Source organism: Rattus rattus, chromosome 6, assembly GCF_011064425.1.
Source record: "Rattus rattus isolate New Zealand chromosome 6, Rrattus_CSIRO_v1, whole genome shotgun sequence".
Taxonomy (NCBI): Eukaryota; Metazoa; Chordata; class Mammalia; order Rodentia; family Muridae; genus Rattus; species Rattus rattus.
Window position 1 is genome coordinate 40,072,016 of NC_046159.1, and position 19,880 is coordinate 40,091,895.

At 39.9% G+C, this 19,880-nt stretch overlaps 1 protein-coding gene across 1 annotated transcript in view; it reads right to left on the minus strand.

The window, feature by feature from the left end:
* Cntn4 (contactin 4) overlaps positions 1–19,880 on the minus strand; it is a 952,979-nt gene that overhangs the window by 70,185 nt on the left and 862,914 nt on the right. The window contains exon 14 of the mRNA XM_032906003.1: positions 11,752–11,879. Coding sequence (XP_032761894.1) covers positions 11,752–11,879 — 128 coding nt within the window. The remainder of the gene's footprint in view (positions 1–11,751; positions 11,880–19,880) is intronic.

The window sequence follows — 19,880 nt, forward strand, 5'->3', positions numbered from 1 at the left end:
AATTTCGTCTGTATGTATTAATTGCTTCCTTACTAAATTTTCTTCAAAGATGTAAAAATTCCCTGTGGAGTTGATGTCATGATCACCTAGCTCCAGTTAATAGAATGTGTTTTATTTCTATTAACAAGAAGGTAAAATCACTTGTTCCTCTGCCATGGTCAGCCTCTGGAGTGTACCCGGCAGTCATTTGGTGCCTTCACCTGTGGATGGGAGCTCACCTCAGCTTTGCACTGTATTTTCCCTGAAGGTTTAAAACACTTTTAAAATTAGCATACAAGGCTTTAGACATCATTGTGGCTTTCTTTTTTAAGGCAGAGTGTATATTTGTGATTCCTCTTCTTCCTCCTCCTCCTCCTCCTCCTCCTCCTCCTCCTCCTCCTCCTCCTCCTCCTCCTCATCTCCTCCCACATTCCTCTGCTACTCTGATTCCCCTCACAGTCTCCTTCAGCCTATTTTCCTCTTTATGTCCCCAGGGTAGATTCTGGAAGTCTCTCATCTTTAGGTCATTACCTAAAGTTTCTCTGCCTGACATTACTTTTGCTTTTAACTCTTTATCTTGATATATTGTTATTATTTTAAACATGTATGCATGCTTGTGTGGATTTATGCACTCATACATAGGGACCTGTTGAGTCTAGAAGAAGGCATCAGATTCCCTGGAACTGGAGTTAGAGGCTGTTGTGATCCACCTGATATGTGTGCTGAAAAGCAAACTTGATTCCTCTGCCAAGGCAGCAAGTCTTTTAACTGGTGAGCCATCTCTCCAGAACCTTCTGCTCTCTGTGTGTGAGTTTTTGAGCATGCATATATTAGTGTGTGTATACCTAGCATGAACATGAAGACCAGAAGAAGATATCTAGTGTTCTCTACCTATTCATCTCTGTCAGGATCTCTCAGTGAACCTGGAACTCAGGGTTTCTTTCCTAATCTGGAAAGTAGGGAGCCCCAGCAACCTTGCTGCCCCTCCACTTCTCTGAGTTAACGTTACAGATGTTTGGGAGAATACCTTGCTTTTTGTATCAGCACATAGATTCAAGGAAATTCTGGTCTTCATGATTACCGATTCGATGCGCTTAGTTTCTGAGGCATCTTTAGTCCCTTCTTTTTACTGTTTGTAACATTAGGGATTTTATTGATTAATGTCTGCTTTTGCTTAGCTTTCCTCTTTCCTCTCTCAGCTACTTCCTGTGTCTCCTTCCTCCACATCCCTTGCATGTTGTCCTGGTTAATATGGATTACCAATTTCATAAGATCTAAAGTCACCTAGAGGATGAACCCCTGGGAGTGACTGAAAGGGACTAATAGATTGGGTTAATTGAGGAGGGAAGATCCATTCTAAGTGTGGGCACTCTCAATCCATGGATTCATGCCTCAAACTGGACAAGAAGGAGACTGCAGTGCAATCTCAACAGTAGCATTTGTCTATCTGCTTCCTGTGGAAACAACATGCCCTGCGACCTCAAACTCCTGCTGCCATGGCTCTCCTCCATGATGAGTCCATCAAACCGTGAGCCAAAAGAAGGCCATCCTTCTTTACACTGTTTTTGTGTAGTGTTTTGTCATAGCAATGAGAAACGTTAGGACACACGCTCTTTGAGTGTACCTCTGCCTCTCCTGATCATCTAATCTACAGCATTCACTCCAAGCCTTGTAGCTTTTGCTCAGTTTAGACCTAGTTTAGCAAAAAAGAAAAGTTTCTGGATTCCACTCCCAATTCTCCTGACTATGTGGCATTGGAAAACAGCTGGGCCTTGTATGCTTATTTGAAAACTCTCATTCTGTTCTGATGCTTGGGGTTGTGACTCATTGTAACCTACAAAAGAGATGGCTAGATACTCGGTGCCTTTTGGTTGCCTCATATATTGGAACTGAATTTGGAAGTCCCTTCGCAACAATATCGGTCATTATTCTAAATATTCTTTGTCTTAATGCAGTAAGACGTGCTGAGGCAAAGGGCAGTGATCAAACGTTCCTCTTACACTGTATATACAGCCAAGGCAGACAGATAGACATGGTGTCAGGAATGACAGTGGTAGGCTTAAGAACATGTGGATGGAAAAGGCACCGTTGGTTAGACGGTGTGCATCTTAGAATCTCTGTACAAAGTAGAACCAAAGCTTTTCCTGCTTCTACAAGCAGTTCTACTTCTGAAGCAGGAAAGGGGAAAAGCCAATAAAATGACAGGTGATGTGTTTTTCAGTCTGGAAAATTTTCAAAGCAGATGCTCTTAATCTTCACTTAATAGCAGGCCTTGCACTTTTGCACACTGATTATAGCCCTGTGGGAAGGCCATGGGAAACGTCTCTGCTGCTCTGGACATTCTGCCCACATTTCTTCTCTTATACTGTGAACCCGAGAACCGACTTTCAGGTCCCCAAATGGACGTATAACAGAGACAACCGTTTTAACCGTTTAGAAATAGTCTCTGTTAAAGCAAATCCCAGAGAGAAGATGGAAATGTTAATTAGCTTGCTTTCATCTTGGTCTGATTCTGTATTTAACCTCAAGGCCTAGAGGCTTTTGGGTGTTTTTCTAAGATCTGATTGCCTATGACAGCCAGAGAAATTCAATCATGGTTTGGTGAGGCTGCTCTTTTGGGAGACTTATACCCATCTTGCTTCTAGGGCAGAAAACAGATGCCAAGGAAGGAAGGAAGGGGAGAGTCGCTTGTGAATTATTCAGACACATTTCCTTTCTGGTTCAGAGTTCATCAGACACCAAGCCTTCTCTTTCAGAGTTGAAAGCAGGTGTGACATCCCTATCAGTGAGGCCACCTCTCTAACTAAAGGAGAGGGGGTGACGTAACACAAACATACACACACGGTACACTCTCTGCTTCTGAGCGTGCCCATGACAACTGCCTATCTGACAAAGTGAGAAACCACATGAAGTTCAGAGGAAGGAGCAGCAGACAGGATGGCTAATTTTGCTCTTCTTTTAATATATTAAACAGTTAGTCATTTAAAGCCATTTCTGCTGAGGAAATAAACATTTAATGAACTGAAGAGCCCCACATAAACCATGTCACTCCTTTGGTAGAGGAACTGCTTTGTGGAAAGATGACTGATGTAGCCTAAAAACGATGCACATGAGAAAGATGGATCTTTATTTATGTGCTTAAAAATATATAACTTTAATAACGTTGAGGATATGCGCAGAAGAGTTAGCAGAGGTAGGTCAGAGATCTATGCTTTTAATATCAACTTCCTCTCCAGTAAGAATTTTATCACATTAATAGCTAAATCATACTGATTGTAAACCAACTGAAATGAGGCAATTAGTATGGTCTATGACAGTCAGGAAGAATGAAATGTGAGCTCTCCAATGCAAGCCAGATGGATATCTTCAATATATTTCTTATTATCTGCTTGTGGTAATAAGTTCAATTAAACTGGATCAGTACGACACAAGTGTCTTTGAATGGCTGGAAAAGAAATTAATTGCGTGCTTCACATTTAATAAAGCTCGAGAGTCATATTGTGTTGCCTCTGCTTGTTTGTTCGTTTGGCTAATTCTGGCCGTTAAATGTTCATTAAGGAAAAATAATCCATTATTTTAACCTACATTTTTTTTAACTGTAAAAGAAAGCATTTGTACAGAGCTGGTTAAATATCATTGGGATAAAAGTTGTCTATAATATACTGGCAAGAAGTAGAGGATTTCAGACCTCATCAGAGGGTGATGTCAGATGCAGCACGGAGTTTGGATCTGACCTTTTAAATGTGAGATGTCTCAGAACTAGAGCAACCATTTGCCAATACTCATATGTACGCTTCTGGAGTTAGCAGTCTTCAACACATCTTCATGTATAGTCACCTTTTCCTTTAAGAATATTTATTTAAAATTCCATGCCAAAAGATCACGAATAACACAGCTAAAAACTTTTATATAAGAACACATGAGACCCCTTCTCTGCAGACAGACATGATTTATGTTGCATCACTATTCTCTATAAAAATTATGTGGCATTATTTTATATTACCAACTTGGCATATAGCCACAATACATTATTAATTAAATAATATCTCATGCACTGTTGGATTTTGAAATGGCTCGTGTTACTTTTTTCTTTGCATTTCTAGAGAGCATCCATCTGTGACTTTCTCCAGGGTCAATACCCACAAATAAAATTTCTGGTCCACAGTGATTGTATTTTGTAAATTTTGATATCCAAGTATCTATTCAGGTTGTGTGTGAATAGCATTCCAAGTGTTTGGCCACCATTTTCCTACTATGCACAGCAACAAAATCCTTGCTATCTTTTGCTAACACTATATGTAAGTCGGTTAAAGTGCATTTTCATGACTACTACTGCTTACAGTGCTGCTTCTTTCTAAGTGGCTGACTCATGCTGTGTCTAGTACACCCAAGAAAAATTTGGTGCTTGTTCTAGATGCTTTCACATGAAAGAACTGGGCATAAAGAAATACAAGTCAAATGATGTTGATTTACTCATAGGCCAAGGGTAGTCTACCAGGTCTCATGGCGTGTAATCTTTATAAATCTAAATCTCAGTGCTACTAGATCTCTTTTATGAGTGGTTTGGTTAAAAGAAGGAATCACTATGTCTAATAGCTGGTATTACTAAAGTCAGATAGTTTGTGAACTCTTTATGGCTGTTCTCAAGGTCCCCATGAATGTCATAGGAAATCATGATGTCCTGTGTCATTAGATTTCCAAACATGTCAAACTACTGTGAACATGGGCAGAACATGAGGTACAACTGCCCACACTTTCTCTTACTTTGTAGATGCCAGTAGGATCTGACATGGCCTGGCCACTGTCCTTCTATGGAAGGATCTATCATAATCAGTATTTAGCACTTCTAACCAACTAAGTTTTCCTTCCTACTTTAGGTGCCTTGGGTCATAAATTGTGCTAATCCTATTAGGAAGACCTTTAATTATTGCCTGGATATAATTGGTTCCAGTGGAAGACATCTAATTAGGTCAAAATGTATTCTGTTATAAGGGTCTAATGTTAAAAGCTTTTGTTGTGTATTAAGTAGCCAAATGTCACTGCTGGTTACTGATTTCTGATTGATCCCCAGTCAAATCTTGACAAAGTCTTGAATAATTTTATATGTAAGGGGCCAGAACAGTTCCCAGGTCACAGCTTCCTGGCAAAGGTGGTCTATTTTTTTTTAAATTGCATGTAACATTCTGCATGCACCCCACCCCCATTTTTCCAACTGAAAGGGCTGTATTTCCATCCATCTCTCTATTCAGAGGATGGTTAATATTTCTCAATGTTGCATGGAGATAACACAGAAGATGAATTTTACACCACCTATCCTGGAGATGCTATAGCTAACCTAACCTATGGTGCTGGAAATCTTTCTTTTCCTTTTTCTTTTTTCTATGTGTGCTACCTTAGTGTTTCATTGCTGTGAAGAGACACTGTGACTAGAGCAACTATTACAGAAGAAAATGTTTAATTGGGGCAGACTTACAGTTTCAGAGGTTTAGTTCATTATCATCAGGGTAGGAATTATGGATGCAGGCAGACAGACATGATGCTAGAGGAGCCAAGAGTGGTGTGTTGTGACCCGCAGGCAGAAAGGAGAGACTGTGTCACTGCACGTAGCTTGAGCATAGGAGACCTCAAAGCCTGCCTCCACAGGGATACGCCTCTTCCAATAAAGTCATGTCACCTAAGTGCCACTTTCTGTGTCCAAGCATTCAAACACATGAGTCTATGTGGGTTATTCCTACTAAAACCACCACATGTATGTATACTTATATGATTACATGTAAGCATATACCTCCTATACATGTAAGTATGTGACAGAGCTAACACACATGCACGTGAGCATGTGTGCATGCTTGCGCGCGCGCGCACACACACACACACACACACACACACACACACACATATGAATGAATGAATGTAAAGGAAGCTGTTCTTTCTGAACATGAATGACATGAATGAACGTTTGATGAGGTGACCAATGATCGCTGTGTCTGGCAAGGAAACAATCGATTGAATTTTCACTCAATTCCCGGAGTACCTTTAGTCTGCAGGATTGCAAAGGAAGCAAAATTAACTTTTTTTTTGTGGGAGTATATTGGGTCTGAGTAAAGTCCTACAGAAAACTTTACTTCTAGCATAGATCTTTGAAGGAAAATTTAATTTTTTGTTTTGTTGTGATTCTATGTAATGACTTAAACTCTTAGCATTCAGGTGAAATTATGTTAAACTGTTATGTTGGCCTATCTCAAGAGAAACATCAGTGCATTCTTAAAGGAGCACCCTGGGGAAAGTGTGTGTCACAAATTCAGCTAGACTAAACTGGTCACGGTGGAAAGCTTGTGTATCACAGAATCCCAGAGACTGTGCTTCATCTTGTAGGTTCTTCCCAGCCTACTAATTTTTGTTTGTTTAAACTATAGGAAGCTCCACAAATCCTGTAAAATTAAGCCAAATACATTGTTTACTGACTGGCCAAAGTTATTGTCCTGTGACAGGTAATGACCTGTTGCCTCTCTGTATTTCCAACATATGTCCACATTATGATTCACTCTGCTGACTCTGGAGTGAGACTAATTTCCAGCACACAAGATTAACATGAGGTACAAGCAGAATTGTCTATGGTCGGGGTACAGTATATGTCTCACACTAATCTTTAAAGCATTATTTAAGGAAAAATTATCAAAAGAAAGGATCCACATATATATGAAGGACAGAACAGTAAATATTTAAGGCCTTGGAGGCCAAGAGGCAAAGTTTATATTTTAACACAACTTTTTAACTCTACATTCTTGCTACAGTTTAAAAGCAAATGGTCTGCCTGACTTCTAAATATGTTTAATTTATAAATATTAAAATACTGATTTCATAAAATTTCTGCATTTAAAACTATCATATTTCTTTCCCCTAACCAGCTGATCATTTGACTGTTTACTCTTAGCTTTGGGGTAGACACAAGCGAGCAGATGACTGGGTACAACCCACTGGTCACGGTGTGCAAATTCATAATGCTTCAGCTCGTGAAAGCATAAAGATCAGTTGGAATTCTCATTTGACATGCCCTGTTTTTCAGATCTTATTCCCTCGATGTAATGCTGCAGAAGTTAGGGGCAAAGGCCAGAAGCCCAGCATTCCCATGAAGTACTCTAACCAATTCTTCACTTGCTAGGGGACAAAGACAAAGTCTTTCATTTATAGGAGGATGGCTGTCAAAACATGGACTGAAACCACTAACTACGGTCACACAAGGTTCCTTTGGAGGGACTGCGACCAGATAACCATGGCAATCATAGCCATAGCTTAAAAGCCTGCATTTCATGTTGATCCCTGGAGGTGATCAATAGAAAACAGGGTTGTTATCACCATGGTTATCTTGTCCACCCACTCCCAGACAAACAACCTCAGGTGCTCAGGTGCTCTGCTTTAGGCCTGAGACTTAAAAAGACTTGTCATATAAAACCTGTGTAGCTAAGGCACCCGCCATGGAAAATAGCACAGTGCTACCTCTGCTATGAAGACAAATGTGAGTACATTAAGTCCAATACCACATGTAAAGGTAGCTAGCCATCCTCATAGCTCTTAGTACCATTGACAATCATAAACGCACACCTTTGATAAAAGGTAAGTAGGATGTGTTCTGCTAGGATTGGGGAGTCTGACTTGTGAAGTGCTCTTGCTCAGAGTCAAACAGCAAACTAAATTCCAAATATACCACAAATAGCATAAAAAATAAAATCAGCAAAACTTAGAAATTCAGACAGTGGGAGGATAATCAAGAGTCTCCTGGGCACCTGTCAGAATCCTGCAGTCTGGAGCCTGCTCATGCATAATTTGAATATTTATCCCCTAGATGGATACTTGCCAGGGATTTATTTTAAATCTCCTGTCTCACATAGAGAATGTGCCCTCTTCTCTACTTACTGATCCTGTGTCTGAAAATACCTACCCTCAGCCTCTCTCCAAATAACTGGGCCAGAGGTAGTGAGTAAGAGAATTGAATTTTAAACGAGTGGTTAATGACACAATTATTGTAAAAAGGTTAGGAGGAAAATGTGTTCTGATGTCTGACCTTCCCAGAGTTCTAATCCCAGACATATGAAGAGATCAAAATGAACACAAGCACATTTTAAGGTTAGAGAGCACCTTCTCTGATAAATCAGTCTCTTTGTAGATCTGGAAAGTGAATTAAAATACAGTAATATGTCATATTCCAGGCTAAATGGCTACGGTTGCACTAAAGGTGTGGGCTTGGAGTATTTGATGGGGGATTGAGTACATGGTACAGTTCATGCTGAGTTCAGAACGGCTTTGCTCTGCCTTTATTGTGCTTTATGGAGCGGATTTCTCAATTGTATTTCTCAGGTTATTTTAATGTCCTTGGTAAAACCTGTGAGCATAGGCAGTCTTCACTACACACAGGCACTGCCGTGTAATACCACATGAGTGTTTCCTAACCACCTTGGACTGTACTTAAGGTACCAGGATTCTTATCTTCTGTGACCCTACTGATCAAATGAAGTTCATACCCTCACCTTCATATCATAACAGCACAGGAATCAGAGGCCTGGGTATAGAAGCTGATCTATCTGAGTGCCAGTGACCAAGTCCAGAGAGACAACTGAGTTTCATGAACTTTGAGTGGGCTGCAGGCTTCTAGACTGTGACAGCCTGATGTTATTGTTTACATGTGAGCATGCCTGCCTTGTCTCTTTAAATTACCATGTTTCTCCTCTTGCAGGTGTCCATTTTTCTCATGTTGTTCTGAAAATTTGTGTGTGTGTGTGTGTGTGTGTGTGTGTGTGTGTGTGTGTGTGTGTGTTTCCTAAGACAGTATCTCTTATACTTCAGGCTAGCCTCAAATTCTCTATAAAGCCAAGGCTGGCCTTGTAATACTGATCATCTTGCTTTAGCATTCCAAGTGCTGGTATTATAAACAAGCAGAAAATTTGGAAGTTTTTAGTTTTTGTGGGTGTTTTTGTATGTACAAGTATATACGCATGTGATATATATATATATATATATATATATATATATATATAATAGTTGAGCATGTACATCGCACACATTTATGTGAAGACTAGAGGAAGAATAGATGCTGTTCTCTGGGAGTTGTCCACCCTATTTTCTTGAGACAGTGTCATGTCAAGTGGGTTGAACTCGCAGGCTGAGGAGCCCTAGAGAGCCCCAGAGAACCTCCCTGCCTAGGAACTACATGTGCCTGTCACCAGACCTGGCTCATAAGATCTGTATTCAGGGCATTGAACCCCAGTCCTCATGCTTATGAGACTAGCACATTACTGATGGCAGCACCCTAGCCCAGTTCCTGTAGCCAGAGAGCTCTTTGCAGACACCCTTGATCACCATAGGCAAGATAGCCGATTCCTATCGTATGTCCTTCTAACTCCACTGGAATTCTCTTGAACACATCTCTGAAGGTGAAGTTCCCATCTTCAACCATACACACACCACCCTGAGTACTTCGGCATATCCTCTTATAACAATGAATGCTTAACACTCTTATATGTATGCCGACATAATTAAATGTGTTTTAACAGTGTTATTTTTTTAATTCATTACTATTGACAAAAACTATTGTTTTCCTATAACACATCAAAACACGTGATTACTAAAATTAAAAACATTTAACTGCACTTATTGGAACTTGAGGAATTAATACTCACATCTAATTAGATGGCAAGAAATAAATTTGTTTATGAAGATGCATAAAAGTTATTATTTCAGCAATATTTATATCTATAGAGAATATGAGGTAGACATGATATTCTTCATCCTGGTATATGTGGAAGTTTTGCTCTGTGGTGCTAAACAAGAATGCAGCAGAAAATTGAACAGTTGGTTGGGAATAATTTCTTCATTTTTCTGGTGGCATCCCAGAGTGTGCGTTCTGATGAGAAGATACCCTATTCTCCACAGTGCAGCAGGGAAATAATGGCATCTACGTTTGTGTGTCTATAACCTCTAACTCACTCACCTTTTCTAATTACTCTACTGGCTTAGATACTTTATTAAATGTTCAATGGTATAGACTGTGTGCATAGCCATTGTCTTAGAATATAAATAACAACAATGTCAGTAACAGTAACAACCATCACTATTTTCAGGCACCCGTGCTTATCAGTTAATGTAGGTCATCACAGACGCAGAACCATGTGAAGAAGCCAGCGTGACCATTATCTCCACATAGGCTAATAATCACATTCAAGGTCATAGAGATTGTAAGTCAAAGAAATGAGATTTAAGCCACATCTCTTCAACTTTTAATCCTGGCCTTTAATCATTATTTAACATGGTGTGTTAGTTTTCTCTTATATCTATATAAGAGGACCATCACTCTAACAGGGCTGAACTTAACTAGTTCCCATCTTGGACATCTTGGGCTCTCTATCTTGGTCCTAGTCAATCCCTAAATCTCCTCTGGCAGCTGACATAACTATACATTACCAAAGGTCTCTAGCTGGAATTCTATGCTATAAATATTAGCTAGTCTCTTTTTCCTTTTCCCTGTGAAACAGAGTGAACCCAGAGGCATATGCCTATGCTATTGCTTTGGAGAATTAATAAACCAAAATAGTTGGAGTCTAGATAAATACAGATCTACCTCTAACTAATACTCTCTGACTTCCAACTCTCCATCTGTATAGATAAATACATTCATGATAAAAAAGGCTTTTCAAGATGACAGCAAATTGTCAACTTCCAATGACCCTGACATATATAATTAGGTGAATTTTTTAGCTTCATGCTTAAGTTATAATTGAGGTAAATATTCTTTCTGAATATTTTAGCTTGCCTTGGGCTGTCTTACTTCAGAGAGGAAGCTACAAATAGGTCAGTAAGAAAGAATATGAAGCAGTTCATCAGAGTGCATGGAGTATCAGCAGGAAAAAATGGTCTCCAATTTTCCCTGTAGAACCCGGGAGAACTTGGGTCAGATTTCTGGCCTTAAGTCCTACCATTTGTGGTGACCTTCAACAAGTCACCACACTGAGTGTTATTTTTATTAGTCAAAGCACCACTGGGTTTCCTGCAACTGAAAAATTCTAAGACTGACTGTGCAAGACAGGAGGTGATAGAAATTCAAATGAAATGTAAATTAAGATCTCATCCTTTATAATTCTCAGCACTCTGAGCAATGCCATCATCCTGGTGTTGGGACAGTCTCACATCATACACTGTGCTAAGAGCATAAAGGACTTTCAGTCATGAAATATAAAGCACCCAGACTAAGAGATGAGGGACATTTTATTTCCTTCCAACTGACAAGGTTGGCTGGGTGACTTAAGCAAAGCACACAGGTGATCACAACCCTTTATTACTTGGAGGAGTCGTATCCGTATCTCTGAATACCCAGGGCAGCTCGTTGTAAAACCGCCGGTGTCGTTGTTTAAACAATGTTTGCTAAAAATAGTACTTGAATCATGGGTTTTTAATTTGTTAGCACAGGGTTCCTAGACATGAATTTCAAACCTATAGAGACTTGCAAGAAATTTAATTAAAGGACTGCAGATAACATTTGTTACAATACTATAATAGACACAATGGCTGTAATTCTGAAATTGTATTGGACGATGCTGGAATAAGATAGCCTTTCAATCATATTCATTACCAACGGTTCTTGAAGCATTGTTAATCATATCATGCTTGCTGTGATGAATTAATCTAGCAACAGTGATATCTATACATATTAATATGAATGCTGCCACGTCCGGAGATTCTATTATTAGCAGTAAAAACACATGGGTCCTTTGCGTTAGCCATTACCTTTCACAATCACATTCCCAGTGCTGCTGGCAGTGCCAAAATGGTTAGTGGCTATGCAGGTATAACTTCCAGCGTCAGACTTAGTGACATTGATGATTCTGAGGTTTCCATCTTCAGAAATGGTAATTCTGAAAGCAAAGCAAATAAGGAAAATGTTGTGATGTTTATCTCGTGAGAAATTATTTCTGTCATTCTGTTGCCTTTCACGCTATAAATCATAGTTACATCACTTGACAGCCTCGTCTGTTTTTAGGAAGTTTGTCTACATATGCATAAACATTATTGGGATGTGCGATGTGTTTAATATGTTCACTATTTCTCTTGCTAAAAACAGCCTCAAACTTTGGTTAGAACAACAATTATGACTGTTAGATTGGTGGTAGGTATTTCTCTTTCCACGATAACAATGCAAAGGGAACTCTTGAAGACCACCATTAGTTGTAAAACTGCTAATGAAAAATTTAAAAAGGAGGTTGAGGAGATAGCTTTGTTGGTAGTATGCTTGGCATGGAACTGTGAGGTCCTGGGCTCCCTTCCCATAACCTATGTGAAAAGAGCGGGGTTGGGTGGCATGAGCTTCTAATCCCAGCAGTGGGAAGGCAGAGGTAGGCGCATGCCTGAGACCTATAGATCATCCAGTTTAGCCTGTCCAGTGAGTGTCATGTGAGTAAGAGACCTCATCTTAAAATAACTAAGGTGGTAGCATGTGAGGAATGATACCCTAGATTTACCCCGGCCTCCATACATGCGCCCTCATGATCTTCCCTCGTTTCCTCATGATCTATCTGTCTATCTGTCTGTCTTCCCCCCTTTCTTTCTCCCCCACATCCCCTCTCTCTTTTACACACACACACACACACACATACACACACACACACACACACACACTATTACTTGGTTTATGTTTTGTCTTAAATAACATTAGGTCATACTGATCCCCTAAAAGTTCCTAAAGCATTTCAGATCTCTTTCTACCTTCGGGCCTTTAGACTTGCTACTCTGGTGGACTTGGTCATTACCTCCCCATTTGTCAGTTCCTTGTTCCTTGTCCTGCATCTTCTGAGTGCTCATCTTATGATTAACTTGAATCCGGTATACTGAATAGAGTAGGATAAATGCCTGTAAATCATTGTTAGCAGTAGAATGAGTGAGTTTATAAGTAAGTTCTGTTCTAAGAACTGGCATATGTTATGGGGGTTTTGAGTTTGTCTAAGCCACTGGGTGCCGGTACATATTTCAGCCAAGGACCTAGAATGGGCAGAGCTTTACTTAACAGAATGTTTGACTAGGTAATTTTTTTAAATAAACATAACTGAGATTTAAATTTACTATATCGCAGACACCGTGTTTACTATCTTTTGGATAATGAAGCTATAGCTCTTCCAAGGATGTGTTCCAGATTATGAACAAGTTTGCTAGAATGTGCAGAAACTCATCAGAGGATGCTGGAATCACAAAGCTGAGTGTTTACACATCACACAGGCCAGTTCCGCTTGCTAATCTTCGTAACCTTAGGCCTCATTGTCCATGACATGGAATCTAGTAAACAAACCTGACTGGATCATGGAAAGAACACATTCTGTGGGATTTCTAGCATGTTCTTCTGGTGTTTATCAGCTAACAGTGTCTTGCATCTTTTGGTTTTGCTGATTATTAATTAATTGATTGATATTTTTCTTTTCTTTTCTTTCTTTTTTTTTTTTTAAGAAAGAGACTCAGTATGTAGCACAGGCTGGCCTGTATTTCTGTCTCCAGTGCTGGGATTACAGGTGACTACTAAGATATCTGTCCTCTTTTATCTTAAGCAATGGACTATTATTTAGTCACTTCTGTATATGGGAAGATGGATTCTACAAAATCCTCTTCAGTACTTTCACTTTATAGAGTAGTCAAATCAGCCTACAAATTAACCGAGTCATCTGAAATCAACAGAGAAGGCACAGAGAGGCAGTTAGAGTGTTATGGTTGGGTGGTTCGTATGAGTGGATGGTGGCTGTGCTGCTTTCTGCTGGAAGCCTGGAGTCAGGGACGGTGGCTTCTGAGCTGAGATTGTTCCTCTTGTGAATGATAAAAGTCATGTTGGAACCAGGGCCATTATGATGGCACTGGCTCCTGGCAGCTGGCCTGAGAGGACTGCCTTGGCACTTTTTTACAAGCTGCAAAGCCTATGGAGACTCAATTAAAGCAGAGTTTCCAAAGTAACCAAAACCTGCCCTCAGCAATGGCTGTGGTTGTTACTCGTTTGAATTCAGAATGACACAAGATAAAGCAGCCTTAAAATTAGACACAGGTCCTATTTTGCAACACAAAGAAAAGAGGAACTGCTCATTGGGGACCTCTGTTTATAAGTCATCCAGGCAAAATAGGATGTAAGAACCAAAACCAGTCGTGTTTAATATTCAATAGATGATCACGCAATAAAGTCAGGTAATGCACTTACACATGTACTGGCATGTAAACCCTGTCAGCATCTGCTATGGAAGAGGGCTCACTGTTTTTTTGTGGATTTTTTTACTTAGTCAGTGGTTGATATATGAAAGAGAGGGATGCTTTCTTTAACGATATAGGCATCAATAAGGTATCCATGCTCCTTTAAAAAAATCATTACCAATACTTTTGTAAATAACCTTAATGAAACTCATTGATTCATATACCCAGGACTTGAAAGTGCAAGTGGGGGACAGTTTGGAAAAGGAAGAGTAATAATAGCTGGAGTAGGAGTGGGGGAAAGGGTAATCAGGAAGTGAATATCATCAAAACACATCATGCACATGTGTCAAAATGTCCGAAAAAAACTGATTACTATGCAAAAAATGTAGTAGATAATGATGAAGTTCCTATTGGTTTTTATATATAGTCACTACCTCCTGTAATAAAATTCCTCAAAGCTACCATTTTCAAAAGCATACTTGCTCCAGATAAATCAAAGCCTTGGTAGAAAAAGATGCAAACAGGAGGCCTTCTGCTTACTCGCCCACAGAGACATATATAGTTGCTCAATGAACAGCATTTGAGTCCTTATTTATCAGGGAGCAGATGTACTAACAAAAGCAGAGTGGCGACCACATTTTAATTACCTCAATAATAACAAAAATAGCATTCAAGGATTTAATCACATTCCTATTTATGAGACAATTTGCTGGAAATTGAGAAATGTTGGCATATGATAACTCAGTAAATAGGGTAGCATTCACATTTTGGATGTGAATTGAATTCATCTAACATGAGGTAGATGAGCCCGGAACCTAGTAAACACACAGGGACACTTTCAATGCACAAAGGTCTATTAATAGATTGTTTCAATTAAAACAGTATCATTCTAATGCCCAAATCCTAAAGTTATTGCCCAAATTAAACTGTATCATGAAAATGCTATGGGTCTGGAAGGGTATAGAGGATTTCCCAGAAAATGCCATGGGACCTAGCCTACCCTTGATACATGTCAAGTGTATAATATGAGCATATTATTTATGCTCAAAGGCAGGGCAGCTCAACCTTTTCAGTACTAATATCTTGGCCTAGAGGATTCTTAGTCTTTGGGGAGGATACCAAGGCTATCTCAGGCTCCTTCTTACCCCCTTATGTTCTGACAATGAAGAAGACTTGAGGGAACCCATCTCTGGGGAGAGGGAAAATTTTACCTCTAGTAGAGATTAGTCTAAACCAATTTGCTATTGCAGTGACAGCCATTGGTTCTGTTCTGTACCTTGCCCCCCACACTACCAGCACCAATATTACTTACCAAGAGGTAAATAAAAAATTTGTTTTAAAGGGACTTGAAATACTAGAACTTACGCAAGAGGATGCCAGTGAGGGGGATCATTTGTATGGAGCAGAACTTCAGTAGCCTTCACTAAATCATGTCCTCTTGCTAGGACTGCTTATTTTACCTTGGTGCAATCCAGATTAGAGGGCACTCTTGTTCTCAGAATGGTTCCCTTGCAATACAGTTCAGTGACTAAGAAGACAAATTCTGATTCTGAACTTAAATCTCACTCCTGTTCTTAAGCTGTGTCCTTTTGAGTAAAGTGGTATCTCTGTACCTTTCTTTTTTTAATTTGAGGAAGCAGATTAATAACAACTATGTTTTATAGGTTGTTGGTAAGTTTTGCAGTATTTAGAAAAATGTGTGGCGTACCACATGTACCAACTAGGTGTATCAACCAACTGTTCTTGTCAGTAGAGCTCTGCACCCCCATCCCCACTTCCACCTCCACCCCAACCCCTCCCCATCCAATGTTTCAAGTATACATAAAGAATTGCTCAGGTGACAACAAGTGGTGAGTAGTTCTGCCATCTGGAGTCCTGTGATTTACAATGTTTAGCAAAGCATATGGGTGACACTAAGTCATCAGAGAATAGCGATGTAAATGAGCAATGTTCATGGTATTTAATAACCCAGGATAACAAACCTTTGTCATAGGACGATTCCTTGCTAGTTGAAATATTCCTTCCTGGATGGAGGCTCATGGGACTTAGAAAGTGAACAACCTTCCAAGTCCATAACAAGGCCCCTCCCACAATTATAAAAGCAGGAGGCAGCTGCCTGGGGAAGAAACTCTAGCCAGCCCAACTGCTGGGAGAAGGATCCTCTTTGATCTGTAGAGCTGTGTGCAAGTCGTGCAGAGAGCTCCTGTATTGCAGCTCTTGAATTGCCACCCATCCTTAGTGGGTGTTTCTGTGCTATAACTGCTCTTGAGTCTTTGCACTGTAAGCAATCCCTGAACCCCCAAATAAACCTGTAAGGAACCCCCTTGAGTTCATCACTTCAAAAACTTGACCTTTGGTAGTGTCACTTATTTGAACTATTTTTTGTGTCCTAGCTGGAATAAGATGTTTATTCATGCCCCTCCATAAAAAACTAGCACAATAACCTTCACCTTACATTTTCAATAAATGTAATAATGCTTTCTACATGACAACATATCTAGAAACACTGTACATATGTTATAGACCAAACATTTTTATGAGTGGATTGGCCATTACTTCTCCAATAAGAAAGGAGTTTTTTATAGCCCTACCTGTATGAAAAGTAGGGTGCAAACTTGTCTGAACAGGAAAGCCTGTTCTCTTCATTACAGTGGTTGGTTGAAGTATACACAGGCCACAAAAACCAGAATCTATTTGAGAATCTTTTTCTGATGAATTGCTGAACTTGGAAGATATAAAACTAGAAGTTTGGGCAGTTACTTCACAAAAAAAAAAAAAAAAAAAAGCAATTCTGGGGGAGGTCAAACAAAGGGACTGAGAGAGGCAAAGATGGAGAGGCCCACAGCTTATGCCAATGTTGAGCTTCTGATTCTGCCCAACAGTTAGGAACCCATGATATATGAACTAATAATTTCAGATACCATGAATGGAGTTTTCAGCCCATAAAAGTAGAAGAATGCAATCTCCCGAAGACACTACTGAACTTGCCCAGGTAATAGTGGATATGAGAGTGCAGGCAGGGAATGTGTTTCTGCCAATGAGTCGATGGCAGCTGCCTCTCCTGAACACATTATGAGCAAACTGATAAATGCTCATCATGGTAGAATAGCCACAGAGCACTGAGTGTAGAGAAACCTGACCCCATATTTCCTTCTATATGGCTGGACCATATGTTTGGCTACTTATCTCTACATTTAACAGCTTTAAGATCACAGGTTAACCTGTTGCTTTAAGTTTGCTTTATAGGATTTGTGGGGTGTGTGTGTGTGTGTGTGTGTGTGTGTGTGTGTGTGTGTGTGTGTGTATGTGTGTGTGTAATATACTTGTTCATACATGTACATGTAAGTTCATGTGTATGGAAGTCAGAGGCCATATCACGTGACTTCTTCAATTGCTTTCTACTAGATTTTTTGATACAAGGTCCTTCACTGTAACTAGAGCTCACAGAGGGGTCCTTTTGTCTCTTCCTTTCTTTCTGTAGCCAGGCTCCCAAGCACATGCATTGCAAAGTCTGACTTTTGCACAGGACTAAGGGTCTGAATTCAGTGTCCATACTTTGATGACATGTGTTTTACTGATAACCATAATCTTTTTTTTCTTTGTTTTTAAAATTTTTTTCCATCTTTATTAAATTGGGTATTTCTTATTTACATTTCAAATGTTATTCCCTTTCCTGGTTTCCATGCCAACATCCCTCTAGCCCCTCCCCCCTTCTATATGGGTGTTCCCCTCCCAGTCCTCCCCTCCATTACCGCCCTACCCCCAAGAATCCTGTTCACTGGGGGTCCAGCCTTGGCAGGACCAAAGGCTTCCCCTTCCACTGCTGCCCTTACTAGGCTATTCATTGCTACCTATGCAGTTGGAGCCCAGGGTCAGTCCATGTATAGTCTTTGGGTAGTGGCTTAGTCCCTGGAAGCTCTGCTGAACCATAATCTTAATCCCTGTTTTATGGAACATTTTTATGAGCTAAGCTCATGTGTTAGGGGTGCTGTTTGGACAATCTCAAAGAAATTTTAAGATAATACCCAATGTTAATATTTATTTAGACACTTGTTTTCTTTTAAGTCAGATGCCATGCCGATTTTCAAAAATGAAGAAGAAAACCAAGCAAGTTCTTCAAAGACTATTTCTATATTAAATTTCCTGGAAATTTAAAATGTTTTGTTTATTTGATATTTTATGCTTATGAGAGTTTTTTTTTTCTGCATCTATTTATGGCATCATGTGTATTTCTGGCGAATGTAGAGGTCACAAGAAGGTATTGACCCTGGAACTGGAGTTACAGATGGTTTGGAGTTACCATGTAGGTGCTGGGAATTGAACTTAGCTCCTTTACAAGAACAGAAGTGCCCTTAACCACTGAACCATCCCGATAACCCCTTTCAATGAGATCACACAGTTTCTGTTGTGTTACATCTCACTTGAGCTTTTCCATTTTAGGTTATTGATTGACCCTGAGGTTGACTCTGAACTCTGAGCTCCTCCTAAGGCTTATGAATAGTGATAAGACTAGATAAAAAGGATTGAAAAATGGAAATCCATTCCTGGCTTAGAATAGGTCAGTCATGACCTACCAGTAGGCTTTTGAAGACATCACTGATAATATCAGAAAAAAAAGTCAACAATGATAAAGTATCAAGTAATAAAAACAAGGGTGTGACAGGGAACTCAATTGTCTCTACATGAGGAGAGGTCATCTAATTCGCAACACAGTAAATTACCGGCAGCACACAGAAGTGTTTGCTCCTTTCCAGTCACCAGAGGTTTCAGATACAGAAGGGACAGGAGCATATCTGGACTTAAGAGATAAATTGAATCTTTCTTTCTTAGTTTGAGGCTCTGGGTTGCAGCCATTGAAGAACTGACCTTGTCAGCCCTGTAAATCAAAACTAGTCTGGGGACAGGGGACCTTTAAAAGTGCTGAATCTTTTCTTTGGGGGGGCTTTAGCAGCAGATGACAAAAGCTGCTAACTCCACAATATTATATCACCCTAAAGGGAAGGTTGATCCCAGAATAGTGACCTGTAATTCTTATGAGCAGTTGTGCGTGGAGGCCCTGCTGCTAGGGAGAGACGCAGGGCATACTCATTTGCCTGTGAGTCACTTTGACAATTTTCTTACAATTAAATCTCTTTACACTATAACTCAGAAAGCCACTTAAGCCTTTGTCTCTTTCATATGTGATATATTTAAAAAAAAGTTTGAAAGTTGAATGTCTGTAAACAAAGCTATCAGTTATACATTGAAGAGTGGGTGTTCGTGTTCCTGAAAAGGGAACATACACAATATAAGACCCCAAACATACAGGTAGGTATTGCTAATTGTCAGCTCAGGAAAACTGGCAGGATGGTGGTATTGCCATGAGAGGCTTGGGTCCAGACAGGTACGGACTGCAAGCTCCGGGAGATACCAGTGATGCCTTAGGTGCAGGTAAGACACACATCCTTTCAACCAGGGGCTCTTCTGCTTTTATTTGTTGAGGGATAGCACAGAGCATGTCAATCATCCCCTCATTGTAAAATCAAAGCAAAGATTGCCTAGCCGGACACATGTATGCTACATTCTGTACTGAATATTATCTGAATTCAAATAAGGGGACATTTCATGCAAAAACCCATTCTGGGATAATTGTGACAAGTGGGGAAACAGGGTGCTAGGGATAACACATCCCTTCAGGGCAGCAATCACCTGGAAAACCG